Below are 24,146 nucleotides of genomic sequence, written 5' to 3'. Positions count from 1 at the left end.
CAATCGGACAGAGCCGTAGTCAGCAATGTGACTGTGATGGAAAAGGGGCACAATGGCATTCTCGGCTGCTTTTGCTGCACGGAAAGTGTCTAGAGCGGGTTGGGCGTGTGAGCCCGTGCTGACTAGCGCACCCCGGGTCCACTTAGTCAGAGCGAGGGCATCCACAGCTTCGTGGACTTGTAGAGTTACGTTCTGCATCTTATAATATAAGATTACGAGAATGCGACTAAATACGTTGGTACCTGACAGTAGGGCGAGCATGCATACATGCCATCATGACGAATCCTGCACCTTGTGTAGCAGGTGTATACCAGGGCTGGACTATACCATACCATACCCTAAGTAGGTATTTAATAAACATATACTTTACATTAGTCACGTAGGATTCGATCCCTATCGACACGGCCTTGCAGCTCAACCTTCGCGAGTCAACTACCCATCTCGCCACCTGATTGACTCTCCATCCCCATGAATCAGCTCCGCGATATCCCAACACTTGCATCATTCGTCTCTCAGCGCAGAGACTGGCCGTAGCGTCCATCCTGCGCGGGGATCCTCGCGCCAATCTACCCAATCACCACCGCCAGTCCGCCTCCAGCTGTGATCGCCTCCGGCATTCGTTGTGCCAGCAGCCAATGACGCTCCCCGCGGACTTTTTTCTGACGCTGACAGGCAAATGGCAGTTGATCAGTCGAGTCTGGCCGGCCGATCCATTGATCACTATCACCGTACCTGCGCCATCACGAATGGACCCTCGAATCAAAAAATGGAGAAGAAGCGCAGCAAAACAATAACGGCTTGATCAAGTGATCGCTATCATATTTACTAGTTTGACTAGTTCTCACAACGGGCGCCGATCAGGGAAAAATAGCAGCAAATCGTACGATCTACAACCGTTTCACACAGGTCCAACTTCCCGACAAAAGTAAAATCTCGTCCAACTATCCCCTGCAGCCCCCCAAAACCACCTAAATGACCCCCCACAAACGAGATCACGCCGCGCGCCTCTCTCTCTCTAGCTCAATCTGCAATCCATGCACCATCACCCCAACCGCCATCGCAACAACGCCGACGCCCAGCCCGGTGCATAGTCGGCGAAACCCGTCATGCTTTTCGATGTTGTGCTGACCTGAAAGCCCACCACGAGAAAGTCGTACAGGACTCCTGCCAAATCGAAAGTCGCCCATGGGCACAAACACGCTGCGTGCCCAGAGCTTGAACTGCCAATCGGGATACAGCATTGTGTTTCTTCCTGTGCGCGCGTCGACGTACCAGCTCGTGCAGCCCGTCGCCCACACCAGCTTGCTGGCTGCGGATTGAATTCAGCTGTTATCTGCCTGCTCGGCAGCCGGTGTGACGGCCACGGTATCCGGGAGTAGGGGGAGGAGGTGTTGGATGGGGGTTGTGAGTAACGATATGAGGGTGGATGGGTAGAGGGCGGATAGGATGGGGCGGAGGACGCGGAGGATGAAGTTGATTTCGCATCCTGTGGGGAAGAGGACAAAGAGGTGCCCGGTTGTTGTGTTGGGGCCCATTAAGATGAAGAAATTTGGGAATTCCGAGACGCAGGTTCCGTAGTAGTCTTGTGCGGAGCGGAGGAGAATGTGTGCCACTGAGAAGGTTAGTAGTTGCCCCATCCTCCGTTGTAGAGGGATGTATGACATACATGCTCCGTCAAAAATAAACCCCCTCTCTCTCCGAAACTCCATGGGAAAAAAAAAAGCTGCTGCGTCTGAGACCCCGTCGCAAGAACAATAGCATCAGCATGCACCTCACGTCCAGACCTCGTCTTTACCCCATTCTCCATGATCTCCAGTCTCATCATCGCTCACAAGCTCAACGTTCTCCCGATGCAGACAAGCTAGATATATTCCGTATCCATGACCTTTCGCTTACACCCGATTTCCGTGCGCGGGATCAGGACCTCATGATACCTCTCCGGCGCAGTCTGCTTGAGATACTCGATCTGCGTACGCTCCAAGCCCTCCCGAATTGACCCACCGGTTTCCTGGTAGAAGCCTAGAAAATCCTTCTCCATCATCGCGCACAGGTAGAATCGGTACAGACGTATTGCGAGTGGGACGTAGTGCATAACTCATTGCAATGAGCGCGAGTATCTTGGATTTGGACGTTCGGCGAGCCAGTGTGGTTGCCGACTGAATTGAGAGAGTTTTTTTATTTTTTTTGGCGGATTTGGGACTGTTGCTTAGAACTGGGACGAATTGGGTTGCGCTGCAGCCGTTTCGTACGGTACGAGATGCATATCTTCATTCATCCCGTCCCTCGCAGAGGGGAATAGACATCAGAACAAAACTCACCGATAACAACATCTTTCCCCTCCCACTCAAAAGAATGATCCCACCTCGCCGAATGAAATGTTATCCCCGAATACCTCCCCACGCCCGGAATCTCGCACTCACGGGAAACAGAGAGCGCCCCGACCGCAGATATCAGTATCCTCGAGCGACGTGTGTAAACCGCACCACTAGACTCATCACGCACATTCACAACCCACGTCCCAGTAACCTCATCAAACGCGGGCACTCTGCAACGTAGACCCGAACCGCACGTGGCGTGGGATATCATACGCCTCAGCCAGTGAGACCAGGTACTCGGCGATCTCAGCCTGTGGCGCGTACTTCTTGCTCCAGTTTGGGTTGATGGCGAAGGAGAAGGAGTAGAAATGGGATGGGACCTGGGCGTAAATTTGTTTTGAACGTGTCCACGGATTCAAACAATAGCTGCGAGTGCGTACATCGCATCCGCATCTTTATACGTATTCACGAACCAGGTCCCGCCTAGCCCGGTTGTTTATTTCCAGGATCTCGAAGCTGGCGCTTGGGTAGTGTTTTTGTAGCTGGACTGCGATGCCGATGCCCGCCGAGCCGGCGCCAATTATTAGTATGTCTGTGTCTATGGACATGGTGAGTGAAGCAGAAAGGTCTGGACTGGTGAGCGGGGTGTGTTTTAAACCTATGTATGACTTCTGTAGGACAAGGACAAGGTCACGGATTAGTCCACGTCACAAGCAGCGTGCGATGTCGTGGGGGTCTCTCTTAAATAAAAACAACTTCCAATGAGTAAAGTAGTCTCAACCCCCATTGTCGAAAGCCACCCTCATCACCCCGCCATCGCTATACCTGCCAGTGCTAAGCAACATTCATCAGGTCGAACGTGGCTGCTGTGGCTCACGCATCTCGGGATGCCTAATCAGGGAAATCCCGGGGAGAACCCAGCGGGGCGCCGTGGTCAAGGGAGGTAGGGCAGAAATTAGGGTGAACCCGGAGAGTCAGGCACCCGGTGTGGGACGGGGATGGAGATGAGTACCCACGCCTGTCTGCAGAATGCGGAGGGAATGCCGAGTCGGTTAACCTTCCACTGCCTTATGCCTATCGGTGGGGGCGTGGATTCGGTGACAACGCGATCATGGGTGGCGATTTGCTTGTGAAAATGGGAAGAGATAGTCGCTAAACATAAAAGGTTGGGGTGTGCTATTTTTCAAGGGATAGGGAAAGGAGAGGAGAAGGATAGGGCTGGGTTGATGTCCGTAGCTTCAAGCCAAACCTAAGCCTTCGGGGAGGTTTGCGGGAAAGTTGGACGGGCTCGCGGCTCAGGCTGGGCTGCCGAGGCCTCGGGGAGTGGATGCAACCACGCCGATCGTAGGGCAACTCGACCGAGCACTACTGCAGAACTCAAATTTATATGGAAATTTCTTAAAGAAGGCTTTTCCTCGCGAATGATCCGCGACCGAAAAAGTATTATATTATGCTATGCTAAGGACTCGACCAATCCCCGGACCGGGGGTGTGCTCATGATGCTCGTCAACCTCGTTACGTTCGCCGAAAATGATCGGCTCAGAATCGGTATTTCGAGTGAGAGGGGGTATCTGTGGTATTCGTGTATAAGGAGAAGGAGTTTCGGCGACCGTTTTTGCAGACGCGGTGAGGCTCAGGAACGTTCTGCTTGACGTCCTATGCTTGGCTGCCTGCTTATCGCGAAGAAACCGGGATCGATCCACATCAACGTCATCGTGGGAAGTTGGTGATGGTGGAAATGTGATCTGGCGCGTTGGATGTTGCGGCTCCACCGTTATCAGGAAGAGCTCTCCAACCTCGTGAAAGAAAAGGGGCTGGATAAGACTGTCGGTGGTCAGCCGGTGCCTGGCTGGAGGAAGCTCTCGTTCCATCCCCATTCCTTCAGCAGCTGCTGGACGCGATACTCGGTGGCCCAGCCGAGATCAGACTCGATGGCGCGCAGCATTCGGATTGCAACTCGTCGTTCGCGCGGGTCGGTCACACACTGACCACTGACGAACAGGGGCTGTAGCGAATTGATTCTAACGCTCCCATCAGGTCGGGACAGGGCAATTCCCAGGATCTCCCGGCTATGGAATCCAATATCCGCCTCGATCGACCGGTACGACTGCAGCCGAAGGGTGATGGTATTTCGACGACTGGTCGACTCATGCGGCTTGTTGATCAGCAGCAAGATGCGCGCCATGTGATAGTGCTGCATGATCGAGGCGCACATCGGAAGACTGTGCCAGATCTCTTGCAGAGTGGCAAGGTCTTGGGCTTCCTCGGCTGGCTTGTAATGTGCAATCTGGGATGGCTCGATCCGCGCACAGGGTTGGAACGTATCGGGCAAGCCGCTATACCACGCATCGAGCTCGGCCTCGAGTCGCATCCACCGCTCCAGAAGAAGCTGCTGCGATACGCCGAGAGGCCCGCCTTCGCCTCCATTGTCATGCGTGATCTTGTCCCCGGAACTGATATAGTTGACGATCTTTGACGAGATCCAGATCAACCCGTTGCAAATCAGATCCTCTTTCATTACGTCGTCTCCTTCTGGGTACCCGGCTGCCCCACCATTACTCGGGACTAGGAAACCCCTTTGATCAATCTGCAGGCCGGCCTCTGTCCACAGGACAATGTCATCCGTGTTAAGCCTTGTATGGCATTCATTGATGACTGTGGATGTCAGCAGTGAAGTTCCAGTGAGGAACCAAAAGGCACTTACATGCTGCCAGGTAATCCTGTCGCGCAAAGTTCCAAAAGGTTGCCCGGCGGGCCTTCGAAAGACCATTCTTCATCGGCGCATATCGACCATCTCCACTTAGCCGTCGACGATCGGGCGGCACGATCCCAACCTCGGCCATATCGAGCAACGATTTCACACCACTCAAATGACGATTCCAAGCGGGATCGGTTGCATCTAAGAATTCATATACTGATAAAATGGCGGTCGCGGCCAACACCTCGTCTGAGTGGACACCCTGCGAAATTCGGTTGTTCGAGATGCGTCGTCGGCGCTTCCGCGGATTCTCTACATCATCACGACTACCTGCCTCACCCAACGGCGGCGGACTCTCTGTTCCGGGCTGCAGCTGCTTCATCAGCAATTGGATGGCCTTTTCATAATACTTGGCCCCATGCCAGATGAAGTCGTTTTCTTTGTCCGGCCACACCTCCATGATTGCTTGGCGCGAGCACACTCCGCCCATCTTGGCCTTGGTGCCCTTGACGCGCCCCAGTTGTTTGGCTGCATATGCACATGCTGCATACTTCAAGAGGGGGTTTGATCTTGCCTGTACAGGCACATACGAAGCAAAGTACGTCCCCTGGTCGAATAAATCCATCCTGTTTGAATTATCAGCTTACAGGCGCCCAGTCCTAGCCACGTGTTCACGACGACGCACCATAATCCCGGCCCTTCAGAATAATGCCGCAACAGAAAAGCGATTTCGAAATTTGTCTCCGCCTGTCCATCTACCCTAACCTCTGTGGTTCGATGTACGGCGGCAGGACGAGAAGGCAGAGAGGCGCTCCGTTGGCCAGCGGGATGTGTGATGGGATCGACCGGAGGAGACAACGAGTTGGAGGGGTTGAGGAGGAAGTTAATGTTGGTGTTGTTGCTACTCGCAGAAAGGGATAACGGCGGCGACGTGGGCGGGGGCATCACACTGCTTCGAGAACGATTCGGCGATGGATATGACATGCTGTCGGATATCGAGTGGGGAGAATAGGGGAGACGGTCATGGCTAGCGACTGCAGACAAGGCGTCCAGCCCGTGTGAATCCGCATCGCTGGCTCGAGAACCGCTCCCCCATCTTTGATTCCGTGATTGCGCCAGGGCCAGGGCGCTCGATTCTGCAAGGGAGGATTCGAGGTCGGTCGCGTATGGATCGGAGTTGTCCACAAAGATGACTTGGGGGGGATGGTGAGCGATGCTTTGGTGAGGATGCGATGCAAGAAAGGGGCCTACCGTGTTTTGGAATGTCCAGCCAGACGCTATCCTTGTCGAAAGAGTCCTTGTACGAGAAAAAGCCCTTGAGATCCCCACGACCTTCCTGCGCTTCGGCGAGGCCTGTATTCATCGAGGCATTCTGCTGATGGCGAAAGACGATTCCCTCGCTGGGACGACATTCGCGGCCGCCCTTGCGACATTGCGAGCACTCGGGTTTCTGTTCGTCGCCTGCGGAGAGCGTTAGCGGCGCCGGGGCAGATCGCAGGGGGAAAATACATTTAAGCTTTCGAGTACGACATGTCAGGCTGGCGGACGAGTCAGTAGAGGCGCCTGCAAGTCAGACGGGAGGACGTACCATCCAGTTCGGGATCGCATACCGGGCGATGTAGGCGCGACATGGGGGTGGATGGACTCCGGGGTGGAAAAGAGAAACATGGAGACTTGCGGGGAGCGGCACCTGACCCGGGGAGATTGGCCCCCACAGCCTCTCTTCGCCCACAACCCCAACACCACTCTTCCTTCCCTACTACACACATTGCAGGGGCTACGCATCAGTTCGACTGCGCTTATTACGTGGCTCTCGATTTCCATGGGGGAATCCCTGTTGTCGCCGCCAGCCTATCGGCTTTCCACGCGGGCCGGTCTGCCTTTTCTGCCGTCCTCTATCCGCAAATGAACCCAGCCAACACCAGACTAGCGAATGCACCCAATCTAAACAAGGCCCACGATGCAGTTGGCCAAGAAACTACTTCCACTCCCTCCCCCGGCATAATTCGTCCGATATGCCATCTCGCCTCTCGACGGAAGAATAGATGGCGGATGGCGGTCTAGGGTCAATCCTCGTTGCTCAACTCTCGCACGGATCTCCATCTCGTATTATAGCCGGCATCTCACCCGGTCCCCTCCTGCTCAGGCAGATTCTGATTGATCCGTGTCTGTCAACGTTTCCATGGCGCGCCCGCTCGTTATTGGCGAGTATATCTTGCCAGAACATATACAGCTCACCTGGAGACTCACTGACTCAGGAAGAGTATGCCTTCTGCGGGTCCAAATCGAGGTGCCACCGTTGGCTAACTCCCTTTAGGGCGATCTCTACCCTGCGCAATTAGGCAAGTATTCACGGCCGCTCCCGGAGGACTGTTGACAATGGCCTCTTGACCGTTCTTGGCATCTTGGGGATGGCGCGTCTCTTCGTGAACATCATGACCGTCATGTTGATTCGGATATCCCGATCCCAACCCACCTACTTCTCTCGCAGCCTCCATTACCATCCCCTCCCCCCAACGTGACTGAAGACTTACGACTAACAATGACCTGATGCTATATGATAAAGACTACTGAGTAGAACATACGGACGTCGAGCAGCTTTGCTATTGTCTCGGTCTTTTGACAGCTTTCTGTCAATTACATCTGCTTGCATGCCCGCAAAACTGGCATCAGGGTCGATTGCCCGTTCAATGTATTACTTCCATTCTGTGTCGTAGCAAACCAGAGGCCTCCTACAAGGTTTTCTGATTCTACAAACACCGAGACTGATATCTGATAGTGATAGCTAACCTAAGTAAATACCAGCTATGCATGAACCATCTCGAAACCAAATTGATTCTTCCCAGCGTTTTTAACTCCTTTTCCATCCCCAATCCAATAGAATTGAAAAAAAAAACTTACCTGCTTTATGTACCCATAGAGAAATCCAGTCCATCTTGCATCCATCTAGTTCTCCCACTCACCGAGCGCCCCGGAAGCGGGGAAGCTTAAGTGGGGATGCAAGGTCCCATGACCGCCTCTAGTTTTTAAATTGGCCAAAGAGAACACACGCTCGGACTTCGGCGAAATTGCGAGTCGCCATGGCTAGCCGTTCGGTGGGGCGGGCGTGGGTGGTCCAATCGCTTGATGTGTGGCGAGCCGGGCTTGTTCGATTGCCGGGAGACTTTTGATGTAGTATTGACGGGATGATATTATCGCTATAGCGGAGCGGTAATACATCGCAGCCAGTCATGATATCGATCGAACGGATATCACACCTCATTGTTGTGCCTAGAATACTTTACGGTAGGGAATGCACATTGGGAAGCAGCGAAAGAGTATACTAAGATAGCAAAAGCTAGGACAACTCAACAATATCTTGGAGATTTTATTCTTAAAGATGAACTGTATCATCCCAATATGAGCTGGAATATCATATATAGCAACAAAATGAGTTCATCCCTAAGGATTCTCTGTCGCAGATTTCGGCTATTCGTCATGGCTTTGCGGGGTTTGGCCGATGCCGGGGTCGTGTGGAGACACACGATAGTCTCCAGAAATCCCTGCAGCTTGCATAGGTTTAGTGTTGAGCTAAAAAACGCTGCTTGGTTTTCGAGGGGCTCTTTGTTCCCTCCGTTGTTGTAGCTTTCAATGAATCGTATGTGAGTGAGTGCCATGGCCAACTCGCGGGTTGAGGTTAGGCATCGGGTGGATATTGCTCCACAAGCAGATGATATTGAGAAAGCTAAGGCGGACTTCGGATTTAAGGTAGGTGACACATGAATTCTTTGACTGCTTTAATCTAGTATGTATCAGAGCGATGCAGTCGACTACGAAGAATACAGAGAAAGGTTGAGCCTTGAGATTTCTCCACAAGTGGTTCGTCATCCAAATTGAGTACATCCGGAAATTTTTTCATCTCCAACCAGGATCTAGAATTCAAGAATTCGATGAAATTCTCCCGGGTTTTCCTGATTACCCAAGCACTCCAGTGCATGGACAAAACAATACTAAACTATGCAAATCTTTTCGGATACAAGACCGCTCTAGGCCTACACGGTCAACAATTCAATTACCTATCAGCAAGTAATTCGGACACCACCTCCCTACTAGAGCTCAATCAGCTTATAAATTCCCATAGTGATATACGGTGGTTACATCTTCGGCCAATATCCCCGCGGCTGGCTCATCGGCCGCTTCCCAGCCCAGCGCATTCTATCAATCAGTTGTTTCTTCTGGGGTGTCATGGTAATATTCATGACCCAATGCCACACGTGCTCAGCTGCGCTAGCCGTACGCTTAAGAATGGGTCTCTTCGAAGCAACAGTCACACCAAGCCTCACCGTGATGACTGGCTTTGGTACACGCGCCAAGAGATTCCACTCCGACAATGCATCTGATATTCCTCCATCGGATGGGGAGGTATTACCGGGTCCTACATCTCGTTCGGAGTTTCCAAGTTCCCTGAAAACTTTCGCCCAGCTCGATGGGAGCTTTATTTTCTACATCCTCGGTGTGGCCACTTGCATATGGGCATTCATCTTTTTCGCGCTACATGATGCCTCAAATAACGCCGATTTCCTCACCAAGACCGAGAGGATCTAAGTTGTGAAGTGTGTCGCAGCTAACGAGACTGCTATCAAGAATAAATCTCTCGATAGGAAGCAGGGCTAATCGCATTCTCAGATCCCAAAGCCCATTCTGCTTTCATCTCGATAATCGCAGCGGCTATTCCGAACGGCGTGCTGAATTCATTCTCAACAATCATCATCAAGGATGTGGCATTCTCGACGATGTTGACGACCGAACTCAAGTCTGTCGGCGGTGCAGTACTCATTATAGCGCTGATTATCGGTGGCGTTATCACTCCGAATGTGCCCAACTCACGATTACTTACTTCGACAGCTGCGAATATTTTGTGTACCGTTGCTGCTGGCTACATGACTTACTTGCCTCGCTCGCATACTTGGACGAGGTTGGTTCGCTTTTGGTTGATGAATGAACAGTACAGTCTGTGGGTTTTACGGTTTCCCTCGTGACTTTTTCTTCGAATATGGCGAGCTATACCCACAGAGCGATGGCCAATACTATGTTTTTGTAAGATTCCGCCCCTGCGCAATATATGCAATGAAGATATGGGGCTTAGCTGACAGAGGACAGCACTGCGTATTGCTGGGGAAACTTTGCTGGCCCATTCGTAGTGAAGGAATCTCAAGCACCTGAATTTAAGGGCGCTACTATTGGTCTTCTGGGTGGTTACTTGATCAAGACTGTTTGCCAGTTAAGTCTTCTTGGTATGTACATTTATAATATTTTAGGCAGCAAGCAGGATACTTACAGAGACAGGGTATATGTTCTTTGTCATCCGACGTCGCGATTCGCACTATGGAACGGCGGATAAAGCCCAGAGTGACGAGGCTGGAATGAGGGACTGTACTGAATTCGTGAACAAGAATTTCCGTTATGTACTATAGGAATCTTAGATGCATCAGTACCACATAAGTAGTTGAACAACACTGTTTGGATTTTAGGCTATCTTACGAGATACATGGACGACCCTAGCCCAATGTGACGTGGCGCGACAATACGAGATGATCAGCACTGCCACCCCCTCCAAAGGACCTCAACTGCTGTTCGTAAAGAGCCTCAGGTACTGTGATTAATTTAAATCCTTGAAAAGACACCATGATTTACCCCAACTCCCTATGTAGGAGACACTCATGGATTTATTATCTAAGCTCACGAAGTTGCGACGGAAACGCAAACAAAAGGTTATTCAAGAGGAAAGAAGGTTTATTCAACCCCTACTCCTTTCCACAATGAGAAAATTTAGGATCAAGTAGCGAAGAACGGCCAGTTGAAGCACATAGCACCGCAAAGGCGACTCCGGCAACTATTTCGCAAGAGCCACGACACAATATACCAAGCTCAACCGCAAAAAGCACAGAACCACTTAGTCTACCTCAACCCCGAACGGCAAGCGTAACTTTGGAGGAGAGAATCCGATATCAGCGAATTGTTTTGGGCATGACCGACGAGCAGATATCAAGGGCACTCCCTCCTGAGGTATATCATGTATATGGGTCGAATGACGATATTCGACCTTCAGGAAGGGGCCATCTAGCTTATGCATATCGAGCATAGGGCCACAACCCAAGAAGTGCTCAAGAATAGCAATGCGCTGCTGGAATTATCCAAATATGTAAAACTTATGGGTCGAGAAAACTGCAATATATTAGACCCATCCGATCCCTTGCCTTCAGTCTAATACTTTCAGACAAATACTCACGTTGGTGGGTCGGTTGAGCTTAAAGTTAAAATCTATCCTCGCCATAAAACTCATATCGGATTTCTCAACTTTGAAACCACAGCAGTCGAGGTTGTGCCATTCTCTTTGTGTGCAAATTTTGGGGTTGAAGAGCCAAGAGATGGACTGGGGGAAGGAATACCTGCGCATGAAGCAGGAACGGCGCCTTCAGGCAGGATGATGTCTGGACTTGATAGGTTTACACTAGGCAGTTCGTTTTTACACAGGGCATTCCACTACAAGACAATTAAGTCATCTCATAAATGGGTAGATCGTTGTATTATCCACGTCCCCGGGACGTAATCACTAAGTTACAGACAGGTGTCATATGAACCTTTCAGTGGCATATGCACAAGGGAACTGAGGAAATCAACAAATAGACGGATGCGATGCCACAATCCAATCCTAGAAGAACAGAAAAACGACCAGCGCGATAATGGGTAACATGCACTGACGCTGACAAAATCAAACATTAAGGTGTGGGAGGTTGTGAGATTGGTGGCGGGGTATAAGCAACATTGCTTCTGAACAAGAAAAATGGAACAAAAAAACGCCTTCTCTCAAAATCGAAATTGGCGGACAAACGAGTTTTGTGCATGGGGGAAAATGGGAGAGTAGATGCTTCATTAGATTGCGGGTGCGGTTGGGTTGGTATGGCCCAGGGAATTGAATAGGTACTCTGGTGGCAGGCGCGTCATATCGGTGGGTCGGTCTGTTCCAAAGGTTTGAGGGGCAGCGGCGTAACCCTGGCGGCGGCGTTGAATCTTGTTTAGAATGACACCTGCGGCGACGATGAGGAAAACGCAGCCTAGGGCGCAGCAGAAGGAGACTAGGACGACGATCCCGTTGGAGTGGTGGCTTTCGCTGCCGCTGGTGTAGGGGTTCTGGTTTTCTGAGAAGAGATGCGCCATGCTACCGGGCTGACCGTTAGACTTGGAGGAAAGGATGAAGGGTGTGACCGCGGTTCCGTTGTAGAGCGCTGCGGAGGCATTGCCGAAATCAGGGATGATGAGTTGACCCATGATTAAAAGAATCTGATCGTCATTCAAAAGCGAGACCGACTCGTGGTTCTGGTTGGTGGGGAGAACCTCCATGCCTCGGATGACGGTGCCTTTTGAGAAGAGGTTGCCAGGAGATTTGAAGTCGGATCCGTCGTAGTTCATGAAGAAAGCCGATCCGTTCTTTGCTGTGCCGGCGATCCAGAACTCTGACACGTCCTCACTGGCGGGAGCGAATGCAGTGAGATTTCCAGGAATGGCAGACTTCGAGGCGCCCTCGAACGCAGTCCAGATCTCCTTCTTGTTGTCAAAGGTGGCGATGACGGTCTCGTTGTCAGAAATCTTGAGATCACCCGCAGCATACAGCGTGTTCGAGCTCGCCCACTTAAGTGCAATCACAGTACCGCTGATGGACATCGCCGGCCAACTCCAAGAGTTTTCGGTGGAATCCAATTTGCAGACAGTTTCGCAAGGGAGTGATCCAGCTGACTCGAAGTCACCGCCAACGAAGATATCGGATGAGCCAGGTCGCTTGGCAATGGAGTTCACAACGACGCTGTCACCTCTCAATGACCAAGGCTGATCCTGGGAGAACTCATTCTTGGTCAAATCGTATGTCACGAGCCCAGCCATATCATCACCGTCGATACTTCCAGTAAGGTTACCGCCCACGTACAGGGTGTCATTGTGCACCAACAGGGACATGACGGTGGTAGCGTTGTTTTGCAAGCCCTGAGGAAGACCACTCAGGGTCTGCTGGGTGCCGTTCACAAAGACAACATTTTCGACGGTCGAACCATTGCTAGCGGTGGTAGCGAATTGGCCACCTAGGATAGTGAGGTTACGGTCCGAATCAATGTCGTAGACACCAGTGAGGACACCAGCGCTGGGCTGAGAGCCAGACTTGGTGTGAGCGTGGTTCAATTTCATGGACAGAGAGATGAGGTTCAGGTCATCATCGTCTTCTTCCAAGGAGACGACACCACCAGCGTTGATTCCATCAGTAGCAAGACTGCCAGCAAGGATAGAAGTATTGTTGTAGTCGGTAACGGCCGACAAACGGCCAGCAAACTCCATCTGGGTATCATTGAGAGTCTGCAGCCAGGCCTTCTGGGAGGGAATCCAGATGGCAAAGCCAGGGACGAAGACGTCAGACTTGTCACCAGAGGCAAGAATCTTGTTGAAATCACCGCTCACGGCAATGGTCGTCTCGTTAACGGTCGACGACACATTGAGCTCAAGCGGGTAAATCGTATTGACGTGTCCATTGACACCATTGCCCAGTGCGGACCATTGCTTGGAGGACGATGAGTAAGATGCGACGTAGTTGAGACCCTTGGCACCACCGTCGGAGGTATCCGTGAATTGACCTCCAACATACAAGGTTTTGTCGAGCGAAGTCGTAGCCAAAACCTGCGAGTTCAGACCGCCACCGGACAATGCAGTGGCTTTGCCGTCAGTGATTGACATGATGTTGTGGATTTTGCTGTCCGAAAAGTTTCCGGCAATGTAGACCACGCCATCGTTCGACGACAAGCTCTTGATAGCAGCATCATGCTTGAGAGAGTTGCCGGCTTTGTTGATATCCGACTTGTCGAGCTTGTCGGCATCAATCTTCTTGGAGGATGGGTCGAAATCGTACAGTCCATTCAAATCATCGGAGGTTTTCGTGGCGTTGAGCAATTCGAAGCGAACACGGGATGCGACAACGGTGATGTCGCCTTGTCCAACAATAGGCTGAAGAGTGACGGTAGGGCGGAAGGAATCGCTAGCGGCGTCAACGTATCCGGAGAACAGAGTATCGTACTTTTCGTAGTTGTTGGTCTGGTAGATGGTCGTCGGGGAAGGTTGAGCCTCATCGGAGTCAGTCGCAAGGGTTGCTGTCACGTTGACCATGCCACGCTTAGAGCAAGAGTTATCTTCAACACAGCCGGGCGTGTAGATCTTGACCGTGTAATTGCCAGACTCTTTGATATCGGGCTTGAAGACAACAGAGGTGTCGTCGTCATTAGCATCGGTCACCTGGGCAGATAGATATCCACCAGATTCGATTGTCCAAGAGCCGGTTCGGGTGGCGGTAGCGGGGTATTCAATGCCGGCGCAAGACGGTTCATTGTACGTGTCGACAGCGTAGGTGACAATCTGGTCCTGGAAGACCTCGATGCCGTTCAAACCGGCACCGGCACCGTACCAGGTGAGGAATTCGATCTCGAATCCCTGCATGCCAACAGAGTTGACAAGGGTGAAGTCACGGTACTTCTCGCTGGTGCTGTCGGAAAGCGGGCAGGATTGGTCGCAAGCCTGCTTCTTGCCGGTCTGGTCGATGTAGGTCATATTCATGATGCCATTGTCGGGAAGAGCACGGAACAGGAAGGTCTTGGTACCGCGTCCATCCAGGTGCGTGTTGTAAAGGCGGACCTTGGTCGGGTTAAAATTAAATCCAAGATCGGCACGCCAAAATCCCGGTGCGTTATCGTGGAGCAGGTAGGTCGAGCCCTTGGCCGCTTCGCCGCTAGTCGAACAGATAATGTTACGATTGTCGGAATATCCGCTGAGAGACGAGTCGGTATCGGAGGTTATGGTAGCGTTTTGCAGATTGAGGACCTGCTTTCCGTGTTTGGACGAGGATGTCGAATTACCCAGCCCATCGAACGAGCCACCCCAGACGATATGGCCATCGTCCGTCTTCAAGATCGACTCCACGGGTCCATTGAGACCGTCGAACGGGAGATCGGTCCAGCCGTCATCAGGAGACCAAGCAAGCGCATTTGAGGTATTCTTGTGCGAAAAGGATCCTCCAACGTAGACACGGTTCGTATTCTGGTCGCAAAGCACCGCGGAAACGGAGCCCTTCAAACCGGACAGAGCCGTGACCTTGCTGGAATTGGGATTGAACAGAGCGGCGCCGGGCGAGTCGACTCCGCCCAAGGTTGTGAAGTTTCCACCAACGAAAATCCCGGCAAACGTTCCGTCCTTTTTGGTGAAGGAGCACATGTCCCGTATTTGCGCGTCGGCCGAGGTGAGATTGGTCAGGATTCCATTGGGCAGCGGGGTGAGGATCGAAGAGCCGGTTCGCTGGGTGATCTCAGATTGACCCTCATACTCGTAGAGGGAGACGCCATCGAAGTCACCGGTGATGGTGACACGGCCGAGCGTGGAAAGGTCGAGGTCGGGTATCGACACGGCATCGAACGACAGGGCGTGCGCGGAATTTGCGAGCGACAAGGCGAGCAGGGTCGACAATCCGGCCGCCGCGGACCCATACAATGAAGAAACCCTCATTGCGTCGGGGGCGACGACAGGTAACAGATAGTGAAGTGGAGGCGATTCAGGATCGAGGGCGAAGCGAAGGGAAAACCGAAAGGGTTAAAAAGTTGAAGAATTCAGCAGGCGCCACAGCGCGTCAGAAAGGAACGTAAGAAAGAATGTGGCATGGAACAATCTAAAGAAAGCAAAGGAATGTGGGATGCATGAGGATAAAGCCTCGCAAAGAATCAACGAATGACTGGATGTTTGGAAGGGGAGAACACGAAGGGAACAGAACAGGGGGTACTCGCTGGCGTGGTGTGTATTCTGGGCGGTGGTCACGTCGGTATTGTTTACCGTACGGGATGAGCCACGATGCGCTAGTCCCGCCCTAAACACGACTAAACACCACCAACCTCTCCTCGGTGGAGTCGCTTCTGCCCCCTGGCCCAATCGCCCGCCTCATTTTCCAGTCTTCCGTGCCGGGTGGAACCGCGGATGATGTCGACTGCCATCCCATCCCCGTCGTGTTCCAGTCATGCTGGTGGCAGGCTTCATTCTACCGGCACCACGACACGGAATGGCATCGGTCCTACGAGTCGCGTCACACAACGGGAATCTAATCGGATTCGTTGCTGACTTTACCCCATACATTGCAAACACTGCAGACACTTCTGACCCTCGAGATCCGACTTACGTCGAGATGACGGTCGGTACCCGTGTTGAATGAGGATCTACAGCCCGAATCCGCACCAAACATTGAGGCCCGGTGCTTGGTCCTCATGGTTGACGGTTATCACCAGCTCCTTGCATCAGCTCTGCCAGCACCCCCCAAGCACACCGACTTGGGTCCGTTAAAAAACACTTCTTGTGGGCATCGAGGTGCAGTTCATCGCTGCCTCAAATCCTGAACCGTTAGCTCCGATACAAGTGGGCCGAAACATGAGACCGAAATCTAGCCCCGCGCTGAATGCCACTTAATTATAGCACCAGGTCCACGCTCGACTGTGGTTGACGCACTGTACACGCAGTCCGATGGTGAATGCTGTCTTAAGGCGGCCGGAGAGATCGGGGAGCGAACTCGAGGACGGAATATTTCCTAATAAATTCACCAGCCACCCTGCAGCTCCGACACAGTCAAGCGGCATAACAACAGCTCGAAAAAGTTGTGGCGAGTAGGCCCATCGTCGATTTGGTTGTTTCATCCTAATTTAAGCTTTAGATATAATTAAGGCGACGAAAATCATCGGTCGTCAAAGGAACCATAGGTCAAACCCCATCCCGCTTTACACCCTCGGTGAATCCACAGTTGTTTCAGTCCGTGACATCCAGAGGTACATACCACCGGAAGTATGTCCCCAAGGTGCGATTGTGTGATACGTGCGTCCCACCACATATGGTAGTTTGGTTGCGATCCCATAGTATAGATATTCGAAATCAAAGTCGCTGCATCATTATTTCATAGAAACTTTTTACATAATGTTATGATATCGCTCCTAGCCCTTTGGCTCTGCAGAAAATACTACCATCACTGTTGAGTACAATAGGTTATGTCCCTATGGACATATTCTCTGTCTAGGCACCAAAATATATAGCCGTGCCGTGTGAAGTTGCCACAATCACTCAGAAATTGCTCTAACATTGAATCAGTTTGTGTGTGAGCACCATGACACAGCGATATCTATCGAAGCGATTTGAATTTTTAAATCCGTCTCAAACTGGTTGCAACCAATCCCATCTACTGCATTGTAGACCTGCCTCCCCATGCTAGAATGCAATTTCTGCCTCAGGCACCAGACTAACCAAGGCGGGCAAGAGTGGCAGACCTCCCAGCGGCGCGCAACGCGACCTCCGAGAATTCTTAGAGCTATCACCACCCCATCCAACCTTGTCCCGCTCCCCCCCCAACCGACCTTTCCTCATATTCCCCATTCATCTCATCCACCCGGTTGACTCGCATTCCCAAAGAAGAGAGTCTCCCAGAGCTCCTCCAAGATGTGCGCCTCCACCCTCTGCGTGTATGCCGCGGATCACAACTGACGATTGAGCAGGGAGAGCTTCGACAACATCTATCTAGACCTATCAAAGATCTCTGGGAAGTGCAAGCTTGCCGAGAGTGGTCTAGGATGGAAGCCATCCGGTGGCGGTGAAACCTTCACTCTGGACAGCAGCAATATCGGTGCCGCGCAGTGGAGTCGCGCCGCCAAAGGATTTGAACTGAAGATCCTGTCGCGCTCATCAGGAGTGATTCAGCTGGATGGTTTCGACCAAGAAGTGCGTGGATCGAGGGTGCCCGATCGTGTCAAGACTCAAACTAACGATATTTTCCCCGTAGGACTTTGAACGGCTGACCAAGGCCTTCAAAATCTGGTACGGCATCAACGTCGAGAACCGTGAACACGCCCTCCGAGGATGGAACTGGGGTAAAGCCGAATTCACCAAAGCCGAATTGGCCTTCAACGTCCAGAACCGTCCTGCCTTCGAAATCCCATACTCCGAAATCTCTAATACAAACCTGGCAGGAAAGAACGAGGTGGCTGTGGAGTTCTCGCTCTCTGCAGCGGACGCGGGAGCCAATGGCAAGCCCGCAGGAAGCACAGAGAACCGGGGCCGTAAGGCTGGTGCTGGTGCTGATGAGCTGGTGGAGATGCGCTTCTACATTCCTGGTACGGCAGTGAAGAAGGAGAAGGCCGAGGATGCCGAAGGAGACGACGAGGAGAACAAGGACGAAGAGACCGAGGAGCAGAATGCGGCCAACCTATTCTACGAGACACTCATGGAAAAGGCCGAGATTGGCGATGTTGCTGGCGATACCTTTGCTACCTTCTTGGATGTTCTCCATCTTACTCCCAGGTTCGTTTGCCCTGCTCTTGCTTTGTAAGAGGGCCTTTACTGACTGTATTGCAGAGGTCGTTTCGATATCGATATGTACGAAGCGTCCTTCCGTCTTCGCGGAAAGACCTATGACTACAAAATCCAATACTCCGCCATCAAGAAGTTCTTCCTGCTCCCCAAGAACGATGATACCCATACTCTTATTGTGCTTGGTCTCGACCCCCCTCTGCGACAGGGTCAGACCCGCTACCCATTCCTGGTGATGCAGCTGAAGCTGGATGAGGAGATCAGCCTGGAGCTGAACATGACTGAGTAAGTTTGAATGCATCGGATGATAAAATACACTTGGCTGACAATATTTCTAGTGAACTTTTGCAAAACAACTACAAGGACAAGCTGCAATCGCACTATGAAGAGCCGATTCACCAGGTCGTAACCAAGGTCTTCCGTGGTCTGTCTGGTAAGAAGGTGATCATGCCGTCCAAGGACTTCACTAGCCACCACGGCCACCATGGGGTTAAATGCTCCATCAAAGCCAACGAGGGTCTATTGTACTTCCTGGACAAGAGTCTTATGTTCGTTCCGAAACCCGCCAGCTACATCCAGCTGGAGAACGTCGCGGTTGTGACGATGTCACGCGTGGGTGGAGCCATTTCCGCCAGCCGCACCTTTGATATTACTGTGACCTTGAAGGCCGGTATGGGTGAACACCAGTTCAGCAACATCAACCGGTAAGCATCTTCTCTTGTTTTTCTTGCCTCATTTCCTTTGCTAACATCTTGCAGTGAGGAACAACAACCCCTGGAGGACTTCTTCAAGGCCAAGGGTATCCGCCTCAAGAACGAGATGACGGAAGACGCTTCGGGCCTGATCGCTGCGACTCTCGACCAGGGCGAGTCCAGCGACGACGAGGGTGGTGACCGGGCCGATCGTGGTTCGGCGGACGAAGACTCCGAGTCCCCTGATGAGGACTTCGATGCTTCCTCTGACTCGGATGTGGCCGAGGAGTTTGATTCTGCACACGAGAGTGATGGCGACAGCGATGAGGAAATGGGCGATGCGTCGGATGGGGGCGGCGATGACGAGGATGAGGCCGCTCGGCCCAAGAAGAAGAGCAAGAAATAGTCATTTTCGGAATAGCTTCGTGATTCCCTTTTTACATATTCCTGAGAGATTGCCGGCGTTGCAAATGTGAATCCCCTTTGACAACTTGAAGTATTGTGGTCTGCTTCCCCAAGTCTGGGCCGTACTCCAGTTCGTACCGTTGAGTCTACTGCCATTCTCCACACTGGGTGGACCTCACGTGACCAACCCCTGATCGATCCTCCAGTCCGGAGTACACACATACCATGGCACGTCGACCGTCTTCCCGGCGTGGCACAACCACGGGAAGATGCCGAAGAGGAAAATGATATAGATTGAATTTGTTTTATAGACTCGTGTCCTCGTCGACCGCAATGGCCAGATCGTCGGGTACCTGATTGTATGGGTAGTACCTACCCAGGTTACAGAAGTACTGTACTATGCATGCTCTCTCTCCAGTGCAGTCGAATGAAACCCCTTCAATTCCCTGTCAATCAGAAAATGAAGACCCGCGTAGCAAGCTCGATGCATCTGCACGTCCAAAATGTGCGGTGTCGCGCTGCAAAGTGATGCATCGTAGGACCCCAAAAAGCACGGCGAAGTAGTGGACGCGGGCGATCCACATCCGCCTGAGCTGGCCCGACCTCGCGCCCCCCTTTCTTTCCCAGACTGGCAGTCAACTTCCCCCTTCTCCTCCCCCATCTTCCTCTCTTTTCTCTCTTTTGTCTTTGGCTTCCTCTCCAGGCTTTTTGGTCGTTCGCTTCTGTTTTCTGCCTGAAAGCCCCCCCCTCCCACCCCTTTTTCTGACGTGGTCTCCAGGTATGGATCTCCCTGGGCATGGCCCGATCTTCATCCCCCTCGAATTTTTTTCCTTTCGCGATGACATTGCTCGCAAAACCCCACCCCCGATTCTGTCTCGGAACTGACGATATCATTGCCTTTCAGGGGATATTCTCGCGTCGCTTCTTAACCTCCCGACCTCCCTCGTTCAAGACCAAAGACTTTCGCCATGTGTAAGCTGCCCCCTCCCGAAGTTCGCGATACCCTCTCCCCAGACTGCCAGGGCCACCCCAACTCGATCCCACCGCACCCATCGGAACTGGCCGCTGATGTTTAATTTAGCTTCGCCGACTGCGAATGGTTCTCCTGTCGCGTCTCGCGACTCCCCCACCCCCAGCAGCGGACAGGAGTCGCCTTTCGTCGAGCGCAGCAACCCCATGGGTTCCGGCAATGCCCAGACTGTCAGCTCTCGCGACCCCAAGGCTGTCGCCCAGGCCGCTACCGATATGAAGAACGTTGTCCGCCGCAAGCTCACCGGATACGTTGGTTTCGCCAACCTGCCCAACCAGTGGCACCGCAAGAGTGTCCGTAAGGGATTCAACTTCAATGTCATGGTTGTCGGTACGTACCAGATATCTCCCAGACTCCCTGCCCCCAATGGCCTGCATGAAGATTGCTGACAACTCCTTCTAGGTGAATCCGGCCTCGGAAAGTCGACCCTCGTCAACACTCTGTTCAACACCTCCCTGTACCCCCTAAGGAGCGCACCGGCCCCAACGCCGACATTATCCCCAAGACCGTCTCCATCCAGTCGACTAGCGCCGACATCGAGGAGAACGGAGTCCGCCTCCGCCTGAGTGTTATTGACACTCCGGGCTTCGGTGACTTCGTTAACAACGATGACTCCTGGCGACCTATTGTCGAGAACATCGAGCAGCGCTTCGACACCTACCTCGAGGCCGAGAACAAGGTCAACCGCAGCAACATTGTCGACAACCGCATCCACGCCTGCGTTTACTTTATTCAGCCCACCGGTCACTCTCTGAAGCCTCTGGACATCGAGGTGATGCGCCGCCTGCACACCAAGGTCAACCTGATCCCCGTTATCGCCAAGGCCGATACTCTGACCGACGAGGAGATTGGCAACTTCAAGCAGCGCGTATGTTCTTTGGACCTACAATTTTCGCACCCGCAAATACATTTTGAAGCTAACCTAATTTTCTTTCTAGATCCTTGCCGATATCCAGCACCACTCGATCCAGATCTTCGAGGGTCCCCGCTACGAGCTCGACGACGAGGAGACCATTGCTGAGAACCAGGAGATCATGTCCAAGGTTCCCTTCGCCGTTGTCGGTGCCAACTCCGAGGTTACTGCTGCCGACGGCCGCAAGGTCCGTGGCCGTAGCTACCCCTGGGGTACCATCGAGGTCGACAATGAGGAGCACTGCGACTTTGTCAAGCTGCGCCAGATGCTGATCCGCACCCACATGGAGGAGCTCAAGGAGCACACCAATAACTTCCTGTACGAGAACTACCGCTCCGACAAGCTCACCCAGATGGGTGTCGCCCAGGACCCGAGCGTCTTCAAGGAGGTCAACCCGGCCGTCAAGCAGGAGGAGGAGCGTGCTCTGCACGAGCAGAAGCTGTCCAAGATGGAGGCCGAAATGAAGATGGTCTTCCAGCAAAAGGTATCCGAGAAGGAAAGCAAGCTCAAACAGAGCGAAGACGAACTGCACGCCCGACACCGCGAGATGAAGGAACAGCTAGACCGGCAGCGCCAGGAACTAGAGGAAAAGAAATCCCGCCTCGAAAGCGGACGCCCTATCGAAGAAAAGGGCAAGCGCAAGGGTTTCTCCCTTCGCTAAGACAACATCCTCCCCTCGTTGCCGTTGACGGCTGAATCCGACGTTTTGAATCGAAACTCACATCCCACCCTCGTCTCTCACCTTTCCCAAATTTTTTCCTTTACCTTGTCACACCCACACTCCCTTATCACCATAACGCAGTTTGAACTTTTTTCTTCAAATTTGTTCTTCTCCCTTATTCCGCTGGATGGGCCCACGCATCGCAAAAAAGAAAGAATGGTTTTGATAATATGACCGCACTGGGTTTCTGGATATTCTCTGCTTCAAACCTGGGCTGAACTGAAGAACCGTTTTCAACCTTTTTTTACCCTTCTTGTGATGTACTTTTGCTACGCCATATCTTTGTCCTTGCCTCGATTATTCTGTGTGCCCTATTACCCTCCTTTTTTTTTCTTTTCAGTTAAATTTTTTTTGCTTGTTGGGGTCATTCGGATATTCTTGTCCGTTTGTTCCATGTCTTAGTCAATTGCAGCGCTTCGGCATTTCCTTAGTTTTTATGAGCTTTTCTTGGATGTATAGTCTTGTAGTATCATAGGGTGAAGGGGTTGCTGATGTAGAACAAGATTCCAGAACCATTAATGAGAAGTGCCCGGTTGACTTTCGTCCTGATTTGGGTAAAATCTTGATCGAAGTCTGGTCATAATAGACATCAGCAAAACCAAGATGAATATGTTCGACAATCTTTATTAGCTCATAACGGACTCCGAAATCCTGTCTTTTCACGAAGACCGCCCACACTACACAGCTACAGCCTTTTCCCGCCCACTGTCACCTGCCGTACGTATAGCCAATGAGAGGAGAGGTAGCTACCCCCCACCAATACACCAGTTTCAACTGAATGACGAGCAAACAGATTTTTGATTTGCTGAGCCATGATCTACCAGGTAAGTTTATGTATCCCCAAGTCCTTGAAGAGCACGGGGAAACTCATTGGGCGGGACCGTTGCATATACCCCAGGAAAGGAAAAGCGAGTAGTCTAAATACTTAATCATTGAGTCGAAAGAAGGCTATTCTATTTATCTCCACTCATCCGGTTTTTGTTGGACGATATAAAAGGAGTCAATACGCGAGCTGAGCCGTGATCTGCTTTTATCTCTGTTAAGGTTGATCGAATAGATACGCTTATTTTGTGCTTCTAGGGCAGAGGTGTCCTTTGTGGCTCAGTGATGGATGAGCCCATCTATTAGAGACGAATACGAGGGGACCTGTGCATGCAGCCAATAGGTGAAGTAGAGGTACTGTGATTTAGTGATTTGTGCTTATTTCTTATGGCAATAGCCAGGAATCTAAACTGAAATGCCTCCCAAGAGCATCAAGGGAGACCTGGTATAACCAATGGCCCTATCACAGACAGTGATGTCCGAGTTTGCATGGGCAAAGGCATCCTACCAAGACTTGAACTGATTGGTACTATACTATAACCAATAAGAGTGAACCTGGGACAACCCCACCGCTGTTCCAGTTTCAATTATTGATACGAGGAATACGAGACCCTCCGCTGAGCCGTGATCTTCTACCTACGAGGGGATCCGAGGGTAGCCAGTGGCGTCCAATAAGAGGATGGCTAGACGGTGCTCGTCAATGAATTTGTTTTAATCAACGCCTCCTGGTGGTGGATTAGGACTGAGCCATGATCCCAAGGGGATCCGATGAGAGGATGTTACTATCTTCCACCCTGCGTTACAGTTTCCATTTTGTCGCTAGAAGGTTTCCAGCTGGCTAATCCATGTTCTTCCTTCTAGGCACCCAATGACAGGAGGATAGTATTTTCCATTTAACATTTCAGTTTCTATTTTGTCGGCTCTTGCTGCGCAAGGTGATAGGCTGAGCCATGTTACCCCTTGGTGTATATGAAGGCATTGCCGAACAAGGCCAGTGCTTCGCCATCGATTGCCTGAAGACTGTATCATCCCGAGACAGCCAACTTGTACTGATCGTGGAAGTATTGGGTGAACTCCTGCCCTCAATCTTCATGCTGATTTGAGCCTCAAAGCTTCGACAGCACACTGAACCGCGGCTTGCGTCAGCACCATGCAAGT

General features: G+C 51.9%; 6 protein-coding genes across 6 annotated transcripts; 3 read left to right on the top strand and 3 right to left on the bottom strand.

Annotated features, from left to right (window-relative positions):
• Positions 1-992: 992 nt before the first annotated feature.
• On the bottom strand, positions 993-2,923 carry N7532_006327 (uncharacterized protein; the record flags this gene model as incomplete). Its single annotated transcript, XM_056618821.1, has 7 exons — positions 993-1,220; positions 1,273-1,305; positions 1,365-1,612; positions 1,897-2,094; positions 2,319-2,545; positions 2,589-2,695; positions 2,789-2,923. The coding sequence occupies 7 exons, from the start codon at positions 2,921-2,923 to the stop codon at positions 993-995; spliced, it is 1,176 nt and encodes a 391-aa protein (XP_056474980.1).
• A 1,226-nt stretch (positions 2,924-4,149) lies between these two features.
• Positions 4,150-6,681, bottom strand: N7532_006326 (uncharacterized protein; the record flags this gene model as incomplete). Its single annotated transcript, XM_056618820.1, has 5 exons — positions 4,150-4,970; positions 5,020-5,639; positions 5,699-6,206; positions 6,265-6,551; positions 6,602-6,681. 5 exons carry the CDS (start codon positions 6,679-6,681, stop codon positions 4,150-4,152), a joined length of 2,316 nt encoding a protein of 771 aa, XP_056474979.1.
• Positions 6,682-9,297: 2,616 nt separating this feature from the next.
• On the top strand, positions 9,298-10,466 carry N7532_006325 (uncharacterized protein; the record flags this gene model as incomplete). The annotated part of the gene is made up of 4 exons (XM_056618819.1): positions 9,298-9,505; positions 9,679-9,967; positions 10,153-10,286; positions 10,333-10,466. The coding sequence occupies 4 exons, from the start codon at positions 9,298-9,300 to the stop codon at positions 10,464-10,466; spliced, it is 765 nt and encodes a 254-aa protein (XP_056474978.1).
• A 1,459-nt stretch (positions 10,467-11,925) lies between these two features.
• N7532_006324 (uncharacterized protein) lies at positions 11,926-15,579 on the bottom strand (the record flags this gene model as incomplete). Its single annotated transcript, XM_056618818.1, has 1 exon — positions 11,926-15,579. One exon carries the CDS (start codon positions 15,577-15,579, stop codon positions 11,926-11,928), a length of 3,654 nt encoding a protein of 1,217 aa, XP_056474977.1.
• A 1,959-nt stretch (positions 15,580-17,538) lies between these two features.
• N7532_006323 (FACT complex subunit POB3) lies at positions 17,539-19,503 on the top strand (the record flags this gene model as incomplete). The annotated part of the gene is made up of 6 exons (XM_056618817.1): positions 17,539-17,559; positions 17,644-17,817; positions 17,879-18,396; positions 18,451-18,690; positions 18,744-19,109; positions 19,164-19,503. The coding sequence occupies 6 exons, from the start codon at positions 17,539-17,541 to the stop codon at positions 19,501-19,503; spliced, it is 1,659 nt and encodes a 552-aa protein (XP_056474976.1).
• Positions 19,504-20,570: 1,067 nt separating this feature from the next.
• On the top strand, positions 20,571-22,106 carry aspB (septin AspB; the record flags this gene model as incomplete). Its single annotated transcript, XM_056618816.1, has 4 exons — positions 20,571-20,862; positions 20,935-20,989; positions 21,061-21,400; positions 21,471-22,106. 4 exons carry the CDS (start codon positions 20,571-20,573, stop codon positions 22,104-22,106), a joined length of 1,323 nt encoding a protein of 440 aa, XP_056474975.1.
• Between the last annotated feature and the right edge of the window lie 2,040 nt (positions 22,107-24,146).

The sequence above is a fragment of the Penicillium argentinense genome (assembly GCF_028826775.1).
Source record: "Penicillium argentinense strain IBT 30761 chromosome Unknown utg000005l_segment0_segment0, whole genome shotgun sequence".
Taxonomy (NCBI): Eukaryota; Fungi; Ascomycota; class Eurotiomycetes; order Eurotiales; family Aspergillaceae; genus Penicillium; species Penicillium argentinense.
This window is presented reverse-complemented; position numbering and strand designations above follow the sequence as displayed.